General features: G+C 40.5%; 1 protein-coding gene across 1 annotated transcript in view; it reads right to left on the reverse strand.

The window, feature by feature from the left end:
* LOC308653193 (uncharacterized protein) overlaps window positions 1-22473 on the reverse strand; it is a 223399-nt gene that overhangs the window by 117590 nt on the left and 83336 nt on the right. Inside the window, exon 4 of the mRNA XM_081301776.1 lies at window positions 21777-21876. Within this exon, the coding sequence (XP_081157902.1) occupies window positions 21777-21876 (100 nt within the window). The remainder of the gene's footprint in view (window positions 1-21776; window positions 21877-22473) is intronic.

Below are 22473 nucleotides of genomic sequence, written 5' to 3' on the forward strand. Positions count from 1 at the left end.
TGGATACACTTTTTCCCCACCTCAGTTTCTCTGGTGAGGTCTTTTGCCATGTAAGGGGGTTGTGGTCAAATGGAAATATTTGAAGGGTTGCCATGTGGAAGTGGGATTTAGGCCTATTTTACATGGTCCCAGAGGATAGACCAGGACCAAGGAGGTGGTCACTGCTGCAAAGAGGTGGATTTGGACTTTGCATAATGACGAACTCTAAGGAAAATAACTCTTCTAAACAACTTAATCTTACTTCTTCCAGGACAAAACATTCATGTGCACTATTAAATTATTGCAACAGTTCATGAGGTATGTATTATTAATTTTTAAAGAATAGGAAACTGAGACTCAGATAGGGCAAGTAAGTTGTCTAAGGTTACATTGCTCAGTGGGCCCAAACCAAGACTTGGATCAAGTTGAGACTTAAACATGTTCAGTTGTATGGAATTGGCTTATAGAATTAACGACGAAGTAATATTCCTTTGGTTAAGATAGATTGGGGAAAAAAAGCCCTCAAAATAAAACATGATTTTGCAATCAATAAGTTACCATAGCATTTATGAATGATTAAAATGGGCCTAAAACCTAAGGGCAAAATATTAGGATTGGAGGTGGGAATACCAGTCTAGACAACACAGAGGCGACTATGACCTGTGAGAAAACTAATTCTGTGGGGAGAACTCAGCGATTTTGAAGGAAACAGGTCCCAAAATAGCTGGTGAGCTGAACACCAACAGCATTGAGGAGTGTTTTTGTTTGTTTGCTGAGGTGCTAGGGATCATATTCAGAGCCTTGTGCACACTAGGCAAGTGGTTTACCACTAAACTTTACCTCCAGCCCTGGGGCTTATTTTAGTTAAGGAAGTTGTCACCTCTCCTTTGAAAAACTTTCTAATAATCAGAACTTACCCCAGACAGAACTGGTTGCCTTGGGAGCCAGGGGGACCTTTGCTCATGTCAAAATGGAAGAAAACTAAGATGGAAAGACCCTAAAGTCTCATCCAGCTCAGAGAATGTCTTATGTGCAGGGTGTCTAACCTAAAATACCAACAAAAGAAAGTGAAGGGAAACATGTTTAGAGGAATTAGAAAAAGGAGATCAGGATGTCTAACATGTTCAGGTTTCTACACATTTCTGCATATGCAGACAAAACCTAAGGCCTGTTCAAAGGATCCTCGTGTTAAAACTAGTGCTATTAACCACATAGAGAAAGAATCCCAGGAAGTCCAAGGAAAGTGGGTCTTCTTCCACATCCAGCAGTAAGAAGAGAGAGCTTCCTTTCATGACATTGTGGAAGAATTGACATTGTGAGTTAAAACCACTGTACTATGACGACCAGAGAAAGGAAGTAATTTTTCTGGGATCTCCCAGCAAAACAAGGACAGGCTCTTCAGGAACCCAAGTTTCCCAATTCCTAGTTTTATCAAGGTTCTTTCTGCTGAGTATACTACCTGTTGGTCTCCATTTTAGTGAGGATATTATTTTGCCCTGGGCTGTGGAATCCATGAAGTCTAGCTAGATTCATCTCTCACATCTCTTACTCTTTTTTAATAAATATTAATTTTTAAAACTTTGTTCTAATTAGTTATATATGACAGAATGCATTTTGACATATTTTATACAAATGGTGCATAACTTCTCATTCCTCTGGCTGTACATGGTGCAGAATCACACCAGTAGTATAATTATATATGGGTAATAATGTCTGTCTCATTCTACCGTCCTTCCCATCCCCACCGACCCACCCCTCCCCTCACTCCCCTCTGCACAATCCAAAGTTCCTTCATTCTTCCCTACTGCCCACCCGCCCCCCACTATGGACCAGCATTGGCTCATCAGAGGAAACATTTGGCCTTTGGTTTGGGGGGGTTGGCTGATTTCACTTAGCATGATATTTTCTCTAGTTCCAACCATTTACCTGCAAATGCCATAATTTCATTTTTCTTTAAAGCTAAGTAATACTCCATTGTGTATATGTATCACATTTTCTTTATCCATTCATCTGTTGAAGGGCATCTAGGTTGGTTCCAAAGTTCAGGAATTGTGAATTGAGGTGCTATAAACATTGATGTGGCTGCAACACTGTAGTTTGCTGATTTTAAGTCCTTTGGGTTTCACATCTCTTACTCTTTTTAAGTGCCCACATCTCCACTGATAGATCCTCCCTCAATTCTGGGGACCCCGATGTATTTTCTTAAACTGATTGCCACTATTTCCATTTATCAAGTTAAGATACTCAGTTTGCCTAGAAATAGAAAGTGATTCAGAGATCATTTCATTTAAGCAAGATATTTTGCAGATGAAAAAATAGGAAACTCAAGGAGATGTAAGTTGGTTTCCCAGCCACTGATAAAAATTGTAAGACATGCCTATCATGTACCATGTCCCATATTTAGAGGTGCCAGTGGCTGTAACAGCCTATGAAAACTGGGACTCTCCTTCTAAAGAACTAACAAGCATCTAACTGGAAGGCCAAGAGGTTGAGCCTAAGAAGGGGGAGTTGACATTCCTTGCTTCTGGTGTTATAAAACTGATTCACAGGCAGACTTTGGATTAGACAGGTCTCTTTTCTGGACATCAGTTTCTTCAATTTCATTATGAGAGGGAGGGCGAATGTTGTCCATATTTCTTCTCTGTGGGCTGGTGAGGAAATGGCATGTCAGGAACTTTGGAAAGGGATCCCTGGAGAAGTCAGAGGCATTGTAATGTGTTGGGTATTGTCCTACCATGGTCCTACCAAGTGTTCTGCTCCTGCACTCACCTTGTTGATTCTGAGGGGAAGTTCTAGGGAGAAAACATAAGCAGTGGAGTGAGGTGGGGTAGAGGTGAGAGACACTAGATAGTTCTATTCTTTATAGGCTTGATACATAGTCATCAAAACAGATTTAGCCCTGGCTCATGCCATATCAAAGGGACCTTCTCTGAGTGATTCACTTCCTCTGGGAAACTCCCTTTGCCTGGACTTGCTCCTGGAGGGCAGGGACCTTGACTTTGCTCCTCTTTGTATAGGGCCAGCTCACTAAAGGCACTTACCAAAGAACATGGTGGGTGGTAGGATAGCAGTACACCATAGGGTACATGCTCCATTTTCTCTATGAAAGAGTGTGCTCCTCCATGCCTTTTTGAACTATTGGGAGTCTTCTTCTGCATGGTAGCACAACGATAGCTTTCATGTCACAAAATAAGTTGTCTCTACCGCTATGAGGCAGTCTGAAGGACGTTGAATTGGGAGTCAGGGAGGCCAAGGTGGGATACTGTGTGACCCTGGGAGACCTTAGGTGAGCTGCAGGCATCTGTAGGTGGCACTTTAGAGCTTAAAAATCCTTCCCATAGATGATTTTATGTGTGTTTTATGCAGCAATATTTCACCATTTCTTCTCATTTTTTTTTTTTTTTTTTTTTTTGGAGAAGGAAAGTGGAGACTTGGGGAGTTTAAGAGACTTCAGGGTCCCAGAGATGCATGGCAGTCCTGGACCTTAAGATAAGGTCTTGTCAACATCAGAGCCTTTTCCCAAGAATTCTCACTTGACAGCCTAGCCCCCCCACCCCCCCACCCCCCCACTCCCACCCCCACCCCACTCCCTCCCTGCCAACAAATAAAGACATTGCACAACCTGTGATTCACTGCTATTCACTATTCATTTTCTCTCTAATACTGTGTGTCTTTAGCTTCTGAGTCTGAGAGACAGAGGGACATATTAAGGAAAAACACCACCACTCCCATCCTCTCTGTGTCAGAGTGAGATTGGCTTTAGAGCCAGATCAAGGCTACATGAAATCTCATCTCATTTATTAGCGGTGAGACTTTGGACAAATCACTAAGCCTCTCGGAGCCTCTGCTTGCCTCCCTAAGTTTTCAAGTGGGAGCATTTACGCTGATTTTGCAGATATGAAGATTGAGGGAAATTACTTCAAAAAGGCAAGTCGTGGTGCTCAGTAAATGTCAGTTCTCTTTCCTTTCCTTACATTTGTCTGGTAGATATGCAAATCCAGCCTGTGGTCAACAAAGAAGATTACTTAATTTTAAGTGTCCCTGACAGTATAAGCTGCAGCTAGTGGAAGGGGACCTAACATCACTCTTACCCAGGCCACTGGAGTGTGCTTCGGGGCACAGGAAGACCAATGTCTGCTATTTGGTTGGAGGCGAGAATGAAGAAGCACAGCCAGAAATTTCCCTCCCAGTGAAAAAATAATTCGGGGGGACCTTTGTCTTCCTTAGATCATGTAAATCACTTATTGTTCCCTAATGTTTATTGTACATTTCAAAGTACCTGGCATATAGGAAGTGCTCAATAAATATTTGTGGAACAAATGCATTAATTTTGAAATGAAGAAAAATGTTTTAAAGGGTTTGCCAACCAGGTAAAATTGATGTTCCAGGAAGATGCATCAAACTTAACTGTGGCTTCCAGTGTCATTCGACAGAGCCACCCCACCTCCATGCTGAGGACCATGATCCCCACAGAGTTTCCTCCTTCTGTTCTACAGATGAGAAATCTAAACTCAACATACGTAGAGTATTAAATACTGCATTGGCCTGAAACTCAGGTCCTCAGAGTCCCCCCAGGCTGTATCACTGAACCACAGTGCCTTGTCCTCAGGCGTTAAGACCTGCAAGCCTTTAGCTTCTCTGTAACATGTATCTTTTGTTGTTGTGGCTGTTGCTCCTCTGTACACAATGCTGGAAGGTAAGAACCCGAGAGCCTTCTGTGCTCTGTTGGAGCTGTATTTCACAACTTTGACAAATACTCGTTTGCCCTTGTTTGTTTTCAGAATCCTCAATATTAACTGAACAGCCTGCTTCGTGAAGGGTTTTATGATTGTTCTGACAATTTCTTCCATTTTGGTCTCATAGGAATTTAAGTAAGAACATTTTTGTGCTTGGGAGAAAAACTTCCAAGTCTGACTTTATGTCTACATAGGTCTCCAGTAAAGAAAACGCCTCAACCCAATGTGTTACCCAGAATGGCTTGTACTCTGTGCCTCTCAGGGACCTGTGACACACAGGCTTTCGTGCTTGGACACAATCTTCCCTGAGCCCAATCTGGGAAGCGCAAACAGGGACACCCAGTTTTGCTAACCTTGCTGCCACCTGTCCCAAGATATTCCCTTTCCAACATACCAAACACTTCCTTTTCTTCCTTTCTTTCCTCACCCACTCCTCCCTCCCTGAGATCTCTTCCTCAGCCAGATGGTTCCCTGGCTGTCAGAACTTATCTCCTGTCAATTGCTTCTCCTCAAGCCTAGAGACACCCCAATGCAGTGTCCTTGACCAAACAAGGTGTTGTGCTGACACAACAGCCCAAGGTGTCAAAATAATTAGATAATTGAGTCAGAGGAAGGTCAGAGTTTCTTCTATCTAGAAAGACACACACACACACACAGAAAAAACGACACATGGCAATCAGTTTATATCTCCTTTGTTTTTCCCCTTCTCTTTGGCTCTGCTCCAAAAGCCCAGTACCTATGATCAATCAATCCTTTCAAAGCATTGGACTGAAAAGCCACCTGACTTAGAAGGCGTGGCATGTTTGAACGCCAGGGAATAGAACATTTTCAAGGTTTCAACACACCCCTTGTTTTTGTCTTCCCTGTTTGTTTTTACCCTAGCCCCACCCTAAGCTCTAGTTGGTGCAATGGCCCCAGATAGTGGCTCAATGCCATGGATAGGATATTGCTCAAAGGGGGCTGTGGGCACTAAGAGCAAAGTCCTCTCCCAGGAAACCAAGCTCTCAAGGTCATCTTCCCTGGCTCTTTGTTCACTCTTTCAACACTCAACACTTAAAGGGCTGCTGTATTTTAGAGGTTGTGTTGGGATCAGTTGTCCATAGGAGCTCACTGTCTGTTGAGAACATGGACTTGTGGCTCCAAAGTCCTGAGGCTGTAACCGAGGTCTGAAGGAAGTTCTGGAGGCCTCAGGGGAGGGTGTGGCTGACTCCCTCTGGAGTCTAGGAACAAATGACTGGATGACATTTGAATTACAGGCAGGAAGAAAGAGGGAATTCTAGGTAGAGGAAGAACATATTTGATGGCAGGAGAGATTCAAAAGCAGATTGTTTTCTGAGAATGTAGAATTTATTGAGTCTGAACTTGGGGCTATGCTGGGGTTGGTGGCTGATTGGGTGGTTGGGCAAAATTGAGTGTGTCCTTAACAAGATCCCAGGAATGTGGCCTGCCCTGACAGCATCAGGGTGCCAGTGGAGATTTGGGGATAGTTGAGTGACCAGATCTCTGTGGAGGGGGTCACACTTGTGGGTCTCCTCAAATCAACTTTTAGTCTACTTAATTTCAGCCATACAATAATACAGCTTTCAGCACCAACTCCTTGCCCCATTGACCCCTCCATTGACCCGCTCTGGGATCTGGAGGCCCTCTCACCCACATTCATATGAGAGCAGCCATTTATAGGGAGTGAGATGTTCTAAGTGGCTGCCCAAAGAGCTTTGGCTTCAGAGAGACTAGGTTTTGAAACTTGTCTCTGCCTTTTATCAGCTGTTATCTTGAGGAACTTAACTCCTCCAAGGCTCAGTTTGCACTTCTTTTTTTTTTTTTTATTGATTGTTCAAAACATTACAGAGCTCATGATATATCCTCTTTCATACATTTGACTCAATTGGGTTTTGAACTCCCATTTTTACCCCAAATACAGATTGCAGAATCACATCTGTTACATACTCACATTTTTACATAATGGCATATTAGTGACCGCTGTATTCTGCTACCTTTCCTATCCCCTACTATCCCCCCTCCCCTCCCCTCCCCTCCCCTCCCATCTTCCCTCTCTACCTCCTCTGCTGTTGTTCAATTCTCTCCATTTTTTTTCCCTCCCCCTTGCCCCTCATAACCTCTTATAATTTTGTGTATCATTGAAGGTCTCCTACCGTTTCCATATGCTTTCCCTTCTCTCTCCCTTTCTCTCCCCCATTCGTCTTTGTTTACTGTTAGTCTTTTCCTCATGCTCTTCCTTCCTGTTCTGTTCTTAGTTGCTCTCTTTATATCAAAGAAGACATTTGGCATTTGTTTTTTAGGGCTTGGCTAGCTTCACTTAGCATAATCTGCTCTAATGCCATCCATTTTCCAGCAAATTCTATGATTTTGTCATTTCTTAGTGCTGCATAATACTCCATTGTGTATAGATGCCACATTTTTTTATCCATTCATCTATTGAAGGGCATCTAGGTTGGTTCCACAGTCTAGCTATTGTGAATTGTGCCGCTATAATCATTGATGTGGCCGTATCCCTATAGTGCGCTCTTTTAAGGTCCTCAGGGAATAGTCCGAGAAGGGCGATAGCTGGGTCAAATGGTGGATCCATTCCCAGCTTTCCCAGGAATCTCCATACTGCTTTCCAAATTGGCCTCACCATTTTGCAGTCCCACCAGCAGTGTACAAGTGTACCCTTTTCCCCACATCCCCGCCAACACTTGTTGTTGTTTGACTTCATAATGGCTGCCAATCTTACTGGAGTGAGATGGTATCTTAGGGTGGTTTTGATTTGCATTTCTCTGATTGCTAGAGATGGTGAGCATTTTTTCACGTACTTGTTGATTGATTGTATATCCTCCTCTGAGAAGTGTCTGTTCAGGTCCTTGGCCCATTTGTTGATTGGGTTATTTGTTATCTTATTGTTTAATTTTTTGAGTTCTTTGTACATTCTGGATATTAGGGCTCTATCTGAGGTGTGGGGGGTAAAAATTTGTTCCCAGGATGTAGGCTCTCTATTTACCTCTTTTATTGTTTCTCAGTTTGCACTTCTTAAAATGGATCAAGGATAAGCATGCCTTCTAATTGGATTTTCTTGGGTGAGGTAAATCAAGTCACACAGTGGACCTATCTGTAGCTTATGGAATCGCTTCATTAATTGTGTATGTTCAAGGCCTGCCCAACTGGCTTTTCCTAGAACTATTACTTAACTCACTCATGTGACTACTAAGAGTGTGGCTCAGGATGCAGGCAAGAGGGCCCTTGCCCTGGGCCACTTGATTTACCTCTGAAGATAGTTACCACTGCGAATCACAAACATGAAAACACATAAACTTAAAGAGAAGATGCGGGCACTTCTGTCTTTCAGGCTGGTACTCAGAGCTGGGAAGGCCAGATCTGTAACCCAAAACATCTGGTTTTTGTAACAAACACCATTCAGGCCCCCAGATCTTCAGACTGTTTATCCTGTGTCCTAGTAACAATAGGCAATTGTCAATGTTTGGATGCTGGGAATGGTCGGGAGCTGTGCTGCTTGTGGATTTGAAGATGGACAAGGCTTTGCAGAACCAGTAGGGTTTGAAGAGTTAAAGCACTTAGCAATTAATGAACTGGTTAAATCCTTCCTCTCTGATAGTAAAACTGTAACAGATTTTCAATAACTAAGTAGTCCTGAGTGCCCTTTTCTTACTTCTCTTTATGTTCTAAGTCATGACTCTGGAGGTAGTCATGAATTAGCATGAATTTCCAACTGTTCCACAAAGAATCAGAGGGAAATTTCTCAAAATTAAACAATTCCTATTACCTTTAAATTAGTATATTTGTGGGTTGAGATATAATACGTATGACAGGTATGATATAGATTCATAATATTTTCAACAGTGGCCAAATTAAAAACTGGCAGTAAATGCTTTGATTTTTTCTTAAAGAAATGATTAACTGAATTTAATTAAATTTTAAAACCTTAAATTGAAAAAACTGACTTTACTCAAATAATTTCATTGAAAATGTTGGTATCTATTATCATACTTTATAGTTTTCTTTGAATGATAATAATATTTGATATTTAAAATATTTTTGAAAAAAACATTTTGAAAATGTATATAGAAAGTAATACTAACTTGCAATTTTTTACATTGACTTTCATTTACATTTTTCATGAACATATACTAAAATATTAAACATATTGAGTGCAATGACAATTTGTCTTATCCTTTAGATCAGCTAAATCTGATAGAACTTTCTGTTGTTCTAGAAATATTATTCCATTTGTGCTGTCAAAACCATAACCACAGGGAAATTCAAGATGGTAGATTAGAGGAAGACTGTGTCCCTAGTTGCTCCAAGGCTCAGGATTTAAGCACTTGGGAGTACTGCTTCTCAGCAAGTTGAGATGTTTAGGAAATGATTAAGTGCACATTGTTTGGTCAGAGCATACTAGAGATTACAGGAGAGGAATTATTCCTACAGAATTTGGTGATGTCCTTATTTTAATATATCCAATGGGAAAAAAAATCACATGTTCAGTATCCAGATGATGAGAAAAATAGAAGTCCCCTTCTTTGGTCCACTTCATGATGGTGCTATTATGAATTGGAAGGTTCTACCCATAGCGGTTGGAGTAAGAGTTAGAAATGCAATCCATGCTCTGAAATCTCTAATTCCATTGTGTTGAAACTTCCATGAGGAGAGATCACAATATCTCCAAACAATTATCCAGCACCATTCAGAAGCAACCACATTTGAAGATTTTACAGCACAATTTTTTTTCCAGTTCCCTACCTTCATTTTACACCTGATGCTGAACATTAAATATCAGTTCTATTTATCCAAAGGTTCCTAATCAGATTCTACCCAATGAAGCTCCCACAGCCATGCGGGTAGAGGGAACTGACCTGCTTCCAGTGTCTCCTGGACGAGCAAAATCCGCATGTCCACGAAGCTGTCTTGTTCCTCTGGCTCGGCCAATAAATCCTAATAAATCCAAGAAACCAAACAGTGATCAGCAGTAACCATCTTAACATAGGCCTTCATGTCGGCCATAACATACATGTTTCTTCCTGTACATATGTTTGAGAAAACACTGGACTTAGACAATATGTTACTTAATCTTTTTAGTTTAGATTTGGACTATTTATTCAATTTGTTTTTTTTTTTCTCCACACTCCAAGCTGCTATACTTTGAGGCGGTGGAGTTTTATATTTGACACTCTTTACTTTCCTAGATAATTATGACTAAGGAGTTTTACCTTTAGTTTCATGATTAATGTTGAGCCAAAATATAATTGGACAGATAGTCTCACTTTATTTATTGTGCTTCACTGCAGCTTTATGGCTCAATAAATGTTTAAGTTTTTTAAAAAAATGTAAAATTAAGTTTAAGCATTTTTAAAGTTAGAGCAAAAGATTACGAATCTGTTAATACACACATGCATGTAGAATTTTATTACAAAACCAAAATACTTGAACTATCATTTAGCATCTCAATTTCTAAGTGAAGTAATTTTAGCACTAACTTTTTCTTCCCAAGAGAATGTCTTTTTTCTTCACTGTGCAGGTGGTGTCATGACATGTCCAATAACTAGAAAAGTCTTTGTTGAATTTTGATTTCTGTTTAGCTTCCAAATAATTCTCTAATGTTTTGCTTTTTAAATGGTATCACTGTTAAACTGATGTTTCTGTTTTGCGATTATGGCCTCTTATTAGCTGAAAGATCCTGGCACGTCTGTACTCTTTCTTAAGTAACTAAAAAGTGGTGATTGGAGGAAAACACTTTTCTCACCTAACTATATTGTTTAGATCATGCGTATTATTAAAAAATAAAAGAGAATAAGAGTCTAAGTTAAGTCTAATATTGCTAATACTGAACTTGCAGGTGCAAGTAAGTAGACATTCTATCCTCCAGAAATATTCTGTAGTAGATAAGCAGCTCGTATTTGGTTTTGAATAGGCATCTCTTTTTTGGGGGGTAGTATCAGGGATTGAATCACTGAGCCACATCCCCAGCCCTTTTATTTTTTATTTTGAGACGGGGTCGCACTAGGTTGTTTATAACCTTGCTAAGTTGCTAGGCTGGCTTTGAACTCGTGATGCTCCTGCCTCAGCTTTCCGAGCTGAAAGGATTATAGGTGTGTACCACACTACCTAGCCCATGAATCAGCACCTCTTAAGAAAACATAGCATAATGTCAGTACCAACTGCATTTGTTGAATATATGAATACAACATACTGGCAAACCACGGAATATAAAAAATGTATTATCACTTATGTAGGGTCTAAAAATTTGTAGCAATGAGGGGATTAAAAATGGCATAATATTTAATAACACAATTAAAATATTCTTATTAAAAACTAGAAACAATGTCTATTAAGTATATGAAATGTAGCTAGTAAACTGAGGACTTTTACTCTTATTTAATTTCAATTTAAAAGTCCATTGGCTATCATATTGGAAAGCACAATTTTAGATCATTGAAACTAGAACAAGTATATATAATAATAAAAATAAGAAAACATGAGCCCAAATGAGCATTTACTCTTAACAAAAAGGAAAAGAAAGATATAGAAAAGCACAAGAGGCTTTTATGAAAGAAGATTTGACGAGAAAAAGAAATAAAGAGGTGATTTGCCTAATTCCTTAAAATAGAATGAAAATGAGCAAACTGACTAATGATGAGGTTACATACTGATAAACTTATTGTAACTTGAAAATATTATAAGTTGCAAATGCACTTAATGTACCTAACGTAGCAAACATTATGGATTAGCAACAAGGAAGACTTGTTGTCCTGATCACCTGGCTGAATGACAACTATGGTCTGTCCATATGCCAGCTGGGGGAAAAATCAAGTTCAAAATTCCAAGTAAGATTTCTACTGAATGCATGTTATTTTCACACTATGTAAAGCCAAAACATTGTAAGTCAAACCATTATAAGTTGGGGGTCATCTGTATATACCAAAGACAAAGCAAATGCTTAATGTTTGAATGTTAGTATGAAATTTTAAAAAATGTAATATTGTTTAACCAAGCACAGTAATGCTTTTTGTAGCACTAATGGATTAATCTTCTCAGGAAATTTAAAAATGGAAAATATTTGTATCTACTAGAATTTCTGTGGAATGCATTATTGAAAGGCCCAAATATGTAAGACAAACAAGAAATAACAAAATTCATTTTTATTATCCAATTTAACTATATTCCTCAGGGGCAAAAGTCACATTGAACAACTAACAACCATTGTGCATATCAGTGAAGTATACCAAAGAAGAAAAAAAGAATGTTAAAATTAATTTTATTGGTTTTATGTGTCTTTAAAAAAAACAAAAAGTACAGGTTTCAATTTAAATGAAAAACTAAAAGAGTATTTTGGGGCTTTGTTCATTTACTTCAGAGATTGCCAAAAGCAAGCCTATAATTGACACTAAAACAAATGATAAGGAAAAAGGTATATAGATTGGAATTTGGTCTAAAATCCAGAAGCACTCTTTGTTATATATATGGTTCATAAATTCCATGTTTTATTGGAAGATGAGCCTCAATTGTGCTAACTAAAATCGCCTACTTTTGGGACACTTCAAAGATTATGTTCAGTATTTAGGAGTTCTGCCCAAAGATAGACCCTCTTTTTTTTTTCTTTTCATTTTTTGGTATCAAGGACTGAACCCAGGGGTGCTTAAACACCAAGCCACATCCCCAGACCTTCTAAAATGTTTTATTAGAGACAGGATCTCCCTGAGTTGCTCAGGGTCTCACTAAGTTACTGAGGCTGGGTTTGAACTTGCGATCATCATGCTTCAGCCTTCCGAGTATCTGGGATTACAAGCGTGCACCACCAAGCCTGTCTAGACTCTTTTTTAATAATATACATTGCATCTAACCTGAAAAACATTCTTGGACCTATTATGGAGAAAGCTGTTAAAGCCATTAGATTTAATATTTATAAGATACAAGGTACCCTGGAGGAAAAATCAAAACTTGAATATCCTCAAAGAAATACTGAATTGTGATTTTTGGTAGAAAGTAAAATTAATTTTGAATTTAAAGTATTCCTCTGAATGAGTGTGAATAGCTGCTTGCTATTAATACTACTAGCAGAATATTACAACCAATAGTTCCAAGTTTGCCTTTTTATACTTTTGAAGGTTTTTTTTAAAAAAATTAACAATTTTTCTGAATTAGAAGGCTATGCCAAGTATACAATATAAATGATATTCCAATAAAATGTATGAAAATGAGAGAAAATAAATTATTTGAATGACTCTGAGAGAAGTTTCATGTATAAATAATCTTCGATCTGTAGACTTTATTTTTAAGCTACTATAGATAAGGATGTGGTGTCTGTTAAAGAAAAAATTGAATAAGTTGAGCAACACACTACCATTTTCAGTCTTTTTTTTTTTTTTTTAATTATTGCAGCATTTTTTTTAAAGATGGAAGAAGTTTACACTGGCCACTAGAACTTTAAGAGTCTGTGAAAACGGTAGAAATGTTAAGTAATTATACATATATTGGGGGATAGTGATACTTTATCATATGTATCCCATAATAATGTTTAAAAGTGATATGTAAAATTCATGGTTCATTTTTAAATTATGAGTATTTCTATAATAACTTCATTAATAATTCCAGTTGCTATTCTCTCAAGCAGGTGGATACAGGAGATAAACTGATGTTAGGCCTTCCAGGGAAGACCTGGAATTTCTGAGAGCTAGAGAAACAGGGCCCCTGATGAAGACATTGATGTTTTTAAGATGTAATAGTATTTGGGTGTTTTTGTGTCTCATTGTTGACTTTGGTATTTCCAGAGAACACAGACTGCTTATCTCACGTGAGCTGAAAGATGTCTGGGATTTCCAGATGCTGAACTGTTTAACAGGACTAACTGATAGAAGCAAGTGACCCAGAGACTTGGGTGAGACAGGTGGTGTCTGGATCTCTGAGAGACATTTGAAAGCAAGACCAGAACTTTGATCTACATGGGTCTCTTAAACATGGATTCTTTGATTTGTAAGCTCTTGTGTATTTGCAAGGGCATTTCAATCCATATATTTATTATCTTCCCCACACTTCCTTTGTGGGCACAATTTTACATCAGACATTTGATATATTAGAAGTTTATCTTTCAAGGGAAATTATACCTAAGTTTAGATGAGTATCTATATCTCTATCCGTATCTGTAGCTATCTGGTCAAAAGTGTTCCTGACTTTTCACATACCTAATTTCAAATTCACTAGCAGTGAGAGAAACCTACACTGGACTTGTGTGGGAAAATGAGTATAGAAAAGGAGCCTGTCTAATGTTCAGCTTCTTTGAAAGGACTGCCGGGTGCGATGCATCTTTTGTTAAGGTGTTATTCTTTTAAGTTTCTGATTAACATAAGTTTTAAAAAAATTATACAAAAACATAATACCATGATTATGGAAATAAAAAGCCACCCACAAGCTTACTATCTTTACAAATCATCTATTTTCATTCTTTCCTGTCTTCCCAAAAGGCATATTTTTTTCAGTGTTGGACGTGCAGCACAAATAAGAGTTTGCATCCCGATCTTTCCCATAAAGCATCACACAATGCATATTACCAATGTGGTCTCAATATAACACATATTTCAATGACTTCAAAATATTACTTTAGTGGATATAATTTAGATCAGCATTCAAAAATAATTATGGGATATTTAAGTTGCCTCTAATTCACTTCTGTTATCAATAATACCTCTTTTCTGTTACCCTTTTCCCTAGTCTTTAATTATTTCTTTTTTAATTTTTTTTTATAATTGGTTGTTCAAAACATTACAAAGCTCTTGACATATCTTATTTCATACATTTGATTCAAGTGGGTTATGAACTCCCATTTTTATATACAGATTGCAGAATCACATTGGTTACACATCCATGTTTTTACTAATTATTTCTTTAGAATAAACCTCCAACAGTAGAATTATTAGGTCAAAAGAGCTGAAAAGTTGATGAAATGGTTGGTTGTTACCTCTTCTGATTAATTTATTTTAAATCACAGTCTTCTTCCCTTGTTTAAAGCAGAGTAACCTAGTGGCTCACTAACTTGCTAATTAACTAGCTTGGTGTTCCAGATTCCCAGTGCGTCCTATTCACATCCAGCTGGTTCATGGTACCCTTGTCTTTTCTCCTTCCTGGCAATGATCCTCTGGTTTGTAGTTCTTTACACAAATAAGCTGCAGGGATAACTTTTTGCCCTGCAGCTTGATCACTTCAGGGATCCTGTGTCTGGCATCAAGGAATTCCCCATCTGCAGAGCCTCTGTGAGACACAGCCTAAGTGGGTAGGAAAGAGGCGACTGATGGGCCAGGCAAGGGCTAGGCTCCTGGCTATCAGCTCCTTCTTTCTCTTACCAACTGGGTCTCTGCCAAAGCATCTTGGGCTCTGCCACCAACCTGTCCCACTGGCTCTTACCATAATTCAGGCAACCATGTGAGCGTGGGCACAAGCACTTAACCATGCACCCACTCTGCCTGGAACTGACCTAGGACCCATGAGGAACCCATTGGGAACTCAGATGCAATCTCTCCTCTCAAGAACTCTGTAGGCTGAAAGATAAGATATATATGCTCTAGGAATATAGCTGAGAGTTTATGATTACACGGAAGCTCAGAAGAGAAGGTTATCATCATAGGCCTGGAGCTGGGAATGGAAGGACAGATAGGAATCGGAGAGACAAAGACATCCAAAGGACATTGAGTTTGTAGCATGAACAGGTTCGCCATTTGGTTGATAAGCATCTACCACTCCAGGCTCTGGGCTGGGTGCCTTGCACCCACAGATGGGTGGATAGATGCCAGGCCTTCAGGAGATCACACCCCTGTGGGAGAGACATGCAGGAGATGGTCACAATACAGGGAAATGTGTGCCATCACAGAGGAACTCCCAAAGCACTGTTAATGCCATACCCAGATTTGTCCTGAAAAGATGAACCGGTGGGACAAAAAAGAAATCTTCTTTCTGGACCTCGAAGGAGTTGGACTATTGTATGATGATCACAAAAACAAAATGTGAGGATGCAGCTGTGGATGGGAAAGGGCCTCTCCACCTTCACTCTGAAGATCTAACTTCAGCTGTGTGATTGTTCTTCCAAGTCTCTGGACCTCAGTTTTATCACAGGTAAAGTGGGGATCATATTAATTCTCCAACTTTTGGGAGCCCAGAAGAGAAGGAGGTAATAAAGGGCCAAGTACAAGAGTTACATTATTCTTGTTGTATATGAAAGCATTTTGAAAACCCTCCAGCCTGGCATAAAAGAGTGATTATTGGCATTATGGTTTGATCGTAGCCGCAATTACCTGCCTCCATGTTCCAGGCTCATACCACAAAGGGGGATGGCTATAAATGAGAAGGATGCAACCTACCACCCACCACATCTGCTTTCTTTCACAGTCCTAAGTCCTCCTGAATTTGATTATTAGCTTATTTTCTCTTTCAGGAAATTAAAACGTGTAGGATACACTATCCCTAAGGAATTTTAGAGGGGACGGCAAGTTGGCCACACAGCCAGGGTTCACCTATGTGTAACTTCACAGGACATGGATTCTATCATTTCTCACAAGAAACTGTGGCAATAGCCAGAGATGACTGAGGTGCCAGATGAACCAAGGAGAGAGGGTAACTCAGAGGTGATGACCTTTGTCCCTTAACTGACACCTCTGAGCTTGGTGGCTTCCACAGAGGTAGACACTTCTGTCTGCATATTGCTTTAAAGGGATTAAAGGATCTGCATTCTGGAAGCCTCCTTCCTGGTTCTGCCCCAGGCTCTGAGCTCATGCCCCATTCATTCCATTGTAATGAGATGAACTCACATTCCTCGGGAATTTACTCTATGCCAGGAATTATACTCTACCTTTTTTACACTGCCACACAGCTATGCTGATTATCCCTACTTTATAGAGGAGGAAACTTAGGCAGAAAGTCAGTCACTCACAGCTAACAATTTGCTGGGATTTTAGAGCTGAGTCAAACAGGCTAACTCCAGAGCCCATACCTGTGACCATTCTGGAATTTTACCTCCTTCAAACAGGTAAGCCTGGAATTCCCACATCACAAGACAAACCTAATGGCCTCAAATCATGAGTCAAAGCCAGAGGCTATTCTTAGAATTGGCTTCTCATACAGCGAGAGACCTGGAGGAGAGGAAAACAGCGGTGGAAGGTTTTCTCAGCATACAGGCAGTAAATGTGTCCATGCAGAAATTCTTGCAGGTGGCTTGAGGAAGTTAGAAGTTGACCTTGGTGGGGAAGAGAGAATCTGGTGATGGAAGAGCCAAGCTTTAAACAATCTCTTCCAGAATCCAGCTTCCCAAATTGTTTGTGCATTGCCTTTTGTTTTTCTAGAAAATATATGAAGTTTGTCACCCCAACAGCGCCTCTGAGCATAACCTTGCATTTCCCATGGCCTCATTCAGCAGTCTCTGCACTCGTCTCTGTGGAACTCCACTGAGAAGAACAACCCAATAGACTGATAGTATGTGTGTAAGCACATGTGTAAAACAACACCACTAGTGTTGTGCACATTGTCAAACGTAAGTCAAACTAGAAAATTATAAATTATAAAATTATAAAGATGAGATAAAGAGTACTTTGAAATGGATGCTAATCTGAATGACGTTACACTCTCTACCACCTCAAGGTATAATCAGTACTGTAGGCAGGAGTCATCATTAATAATAGCACATGAAAACCTATATTTCCAAGCATTTCTCCTGATATTTTTTATTTACTTATTTATATTTTTGGCCCACTGTTTGCTATATAGATTATGTCATGAGATTGGTTCTAACCCCCAAAATGTATCTCAAAGAAAGTCAATTTAGAGGAGGCAGGCTCTACCATGTATTTGTTATTCCCTTGGGTTTATTGTATTATTCTCCATCCACAGGTTTGTTGCAGAAATCTTTTTACAACACTGATCCATTTTGTGAGGGTTCATTTGGTTCCATCTAGATAGGGAATCTACAAATCCATGAACCAGATAGATGAGAATGGCAGTGTGTACACCCCTGGGCCCTCCAGAGCACAGCACCTCACCCCTTTCCTCAGAATAGCCTTACTTGGAGATGTTATAAGAAACCATTGCACACAAGGATCCAAAGAGGGTCCCATAATCAGTGCTATAAGAAATAATGGTAATTTTCTTTTCTTTTTTAAAATGGATGTAAGTATCATTGAAAATTCAGCATGACTTGCAGAGCCATCCAGGAACATGCCTTGTTCTTTGGAAACCCTGATCTACCAGGATCAGAATCCTTAGCCTTCTAAGACCAGTGACCTACTTCTTTAACCATACCTTCAACAGACTCCAGCCCCACCCCATTCCTGTGATCACCCACACCTGCTACTGTATAAACACACAGGGCTAGTTATCTTTCTCTGAACACTTTCTTCCCCTGGGACTTTGCTCAGATTGCTCCTCTGCTTGGAACACCCTGGCTCTTCATCGCTGCCTTTCTCAGTTTTATAGTCAACCATTGAGGCTTCACTTGTGTTATCACCTCCTGTGTGGAATAATAGCAATCCCAACCAATGTGCACTGGTTGCTTACTACACCCTGGGCATGTATCATCTCATTATCTCTTGACAATCCTACGAGATCGGGAGGATTCTGAGAAAACTGTCAGGGAGAGCAATGTCTGGAGCCACACAGCTAGGAGATGAGGAGCCAGAAACCAAACCCAACTGGAGTATGAATTCCCACACTCCCTGTGTGTGTGTGCTTTAATTTTACTTATTTGAATAGGTAAAACCTCACTAATACTCTCTTATTCTCCTTACTAGTAGGGAGATGGAATTAGTTACTCTTTCCTTGAGTTTCCACATCTACTTGTACGTAAGTATCAGGTAGTATTTACTTCGCTCTGCCATGTATTGTTATTCTTTGGGCACATGTCTCATATCTTCAACTATACAGTGGGAAATCTTTTAGACAAAACAACAACAACAATAACAAAACAAAAAAAAATTTTATATTCCTTACAGCATATAGTAGAAACAGTAAATGTGGTGAATAAATGAATGAATGGATAGATGGAAGAACTGATGGATGGGGAAAAATAAAGATCTAGGTTGGGTACAGTTTTCTTTAGATATTTTCCTGGTGACCCGAGGTGCTTATTACAAAGGCAAGTAGGTGTATATCTGTAATAGATTATAAAGATTTCAAACCAAAATGGCAGGTGAGAGTTTCACCTTCCAATATTTATAAAAGCACTTAAGACTTGTCTCCCTCTTTAATCTGTAATGACTAGTTGATAGAGACTCAGACTTATATTTATGTAATCTAACATCCCCAGATACTGAAAGTACCAAAAGTTATTTCCCTGCTTCATTACAAATTAGCACTTGATACCTTGGATAACTTGAGTATTTCAGGGCAGACCATTCTGATGTTGACAATAATTAATATAGTCAGCAGAAGAAACTTTGGCTCATTTGATATTGAAAATAACACATACACACACACTCCACAATTTAGGATTTTTTTTCTTCTTCTATGTTACTGATTCAGAATCTGAGACTTACAGAGGTGAAGTGAATTGGTCAATAATCACAAATTCAAGAAATGAGAGTCCTTATCCAAACATAGGTTTTAGACTCAAATCCCTTGATCTTTCCCCTCCCTCTGTTGCTCAAACATAAAACGAATCCCAGAATATTGGATATTTGACCTATCAAAAATTTACCACGGGCATAGCAGAAAATCTTTTGGTGTTTTTGAAATGCTGTTCTATTTAAATCTGCAGCCTTGAGCATTGCTTACGGCAGGGGAGAGACTGGCGGGCTCATAATCCCTAGAGGACTAAACAGAAGCCCAGTCCATCTGTGATAAATATCCCTTCCAAGGGCCACAGGTGTGCACGACAGAGCAAGCATCTTTCTTTTCCGCCTCAGTGCTGAAACCATCATAGAAGCATTCCATCCTCTGTTCAGATACTCTTTTCTTCCTTTAAAATTTTTTTTTTCTGGTTAACATTTGATTGTGTTCTTTTGCAGAAGTACAATAACCAGCACTGTAACGATAAGCCGGATAGTGAAACAGACAGGCTGGTGAGTACCCACTAGAAACAGGGATATGGGGATGTACAAGGCCTCATTCCCAGTTCTAAGAAGGACTGGAAGAGATAAAGTCAGATTACTTTTTTCTCACCTTCACTGGACAAGGCATCCACACTAGGTCAAAAAGCAACCATAGGCTCCCTAAAAAGAAAGGTCAGCGAGGCCACCTTCAATCTACTGGATGGAAAGTGGATTTACTCTGAGGAGTCCCTTAAAGGATAGGAATAGTAAAGAGCAGTGAAACTTAAAAGCAACTGGTTTCCCATTCATTGTAGGGCAGCCCTTCCTGACAGAGATGTGCAACAAAGGAAAGAGCCACCTTCTGGAATAGTGAGCTTGCTGTCATTAGAAGGATTCAAGCCAAGCCGCCTCGCCCTGACAGTGGCATAGAGGGCATATATTAAGAGAGTAGATGGTTTGGCACAATAACTGCTAAAACCCCTTCTAGCAAAGGCATTTTGTGTTTCTCCAAATATTCCACACATGAGTGCCTTAGGGGATGAGTTTAGGCAAAGCTCATCTGTTCCATAATACTTGGCCACAGTACAATGCTTGCTGCCTGGTCACAAAGCATTTTACAGACAGCTGTTACCACCCCTATTTCAGAAGTGTGGTGGAGAGGGAATTCAGAGACAGGTGAGGGACTGCCACCATGTAAGCAGGTGGGAAGAGGTCCCTGGCTCCAGAGCTTCCCTATACCTGAGCCCACTCGCTTCTCCACTAGATCTCAACTCAGCAAATTCCAACCATGTGCCACAATCCCTTTCCCCTGGGAAGCTCCCTGCCCCTGAAATGCCTTAGGAGTTTTTTCTTCTAGGTTATAAAGTCATGCAGTCCCAGTGTTTGAACAGTCTGAAAGGTCATAGAGTCAAGCTCTCCGGAATCCACAGGAAAGCAATGCTTCCCACTGACTCCAACTGAGATCTAGCAAATGGAATAAGCCACGTGGAATCTTAAGGAATTCTGTCTGGGCTCAGGGATAAATAGAGCAAAAGTCACAGCCAACTCTTTTGCCAGATTGTCCAGAGGAAACACAGTCAGTCTTTATGGAGAAAAAGCACTGGGTTCCAGGAGTGGGAAAAAATATATTGTTTGTTGAGGTTGCAAAGATGTGGAGTGATAAGGAATCATGATGACCCCCTGGGACTGATCTTTTTCTTGGAAGGACTTTGTACTTCACAGATGAAAAGGTGGGTGGGTGGGTGGAGGGATCCAGGAGCAAACAATGAACTGAGAATCAAGAAACCTGGGCCACACTGAGCTGCTATTTGACCTTGGGAGAGTCTGAACTCTTCCAAACTCAATTTCCTCAAAAGGATAACAATTTGTGGCCAGGATTGATTGGGGGATCAGATGAGATCATGGATAAAAGCACTTGTAACTGGCAAGATTAGACAAAAGAGAATTTCTAATATGATCAACCCTGCCTTTTGTGCTTTTTCAATGTTCCCGGGCAAGAGAAAGGGGTCAAGATTATTATTTTCTACTTGCAGATGTGAAGAGACCTGGTCTCTGTTTCACAGTACCTGGACCTACAGGACAAACACCAGTGCCTGCCTACAGCATAGTACTTCCTCTCCTTTGGAGAATGACACCATTACATAACTGACTTGGGTGGGGTGCCCCAGACCTTGGAGATTTCCTTCTGTCTGGCTGTGTGGAATTAGGAAGATGGGCACTTTCACATTGACTTGAGGGCCACAGTCCTTAACTCTCTTGTCTCCACTCCACCCTCTGCTATTGATATGGTCTCTGCCACCTCAGGCCAGGGAAGGAATATCTGCCCTCTCTCTTGTTCTGTGCCCTTGAAGAATTCCTTAGCCATCATCTGTCACATATGACAGTCTCCAAATCATTCTAACTTCTGATTCTCCAACAGTGTGGCCTCTGCTGTGAGGTTTTCTAACCACGGGTTTCCCCAACATCCCCATCCCCTCCCGGCCGGCTTCCCCTCATCCTCCTCTTCTTCTCTACAAAATGAAATGAGAAAGGCAGTCAAGTGACTCACCGGTCCACACAGACAGGGCGGGAGAGGCAGACAGAGTGAGTGTGTGGGTCCAGATGAATATTTCCGCAGGCCTCTTGACTGCTTCACACGATCTGCTGAGCTTCATGAAAGGGAGGATATAAAAATCTGAGTGGTGCCATATTGTCTCCAAAAGCAGCCAGCGTGAAAATGAAGTGTGACTGCTGCCTTCCCAAAACACAGGGCCGCTCCCGCCTTGCACCCTCAAATGTGGCGCAGGCCAACTTGTCGGGAGTAAGGAGGCCCATGCTGTCTGCACTCTGGGGCCTCAGCCACTGTCCTTGCTAGGGCTCCCTGGGCTTCAGGATCACCCTTTCTGAGGACTCTGGGCCCCATGCTGCCTCAGGCCCCTGGATAGATACACAGTGGTGTCTGCTGGGGTCTCTAGCGTGATGCCAATACAAGATGCTTTCTTGGGGTGATTAGCCCCAGCAGCATGGGCCTAGGCAAGGCCCAACTCCAAACTCTATGGCCACCTTGAGGTATTAGAGACCAGAGCTTCATACTGAGCAGACTATGCCCGAGGAGGCAGTCAGAGTGGGTGGGCCCCTGTCCCTCTGCCAACAGAGGAGCTCTGCTGGATTCCACTTTGTACACTGGGCATCTGCCTAAGAACTCACTGGAAAAAAGAAAAAGAAGAGAAAAGAAAAATCAAGCCCACTGAGATTACAAACAAAAA

This window comes from Spermophilus citellus, assembly GCF_964194105.1.
Source record: "Spermophilus citellus genome assembly, chromosome: 7".
Taxonomy (NCBI): domain Eukaryota; kingdom Metazoa; phylum Chordata; class Mammalia; order Rodentia; family Sciuridae; genus Spermophilus; species Spermophilus citellus.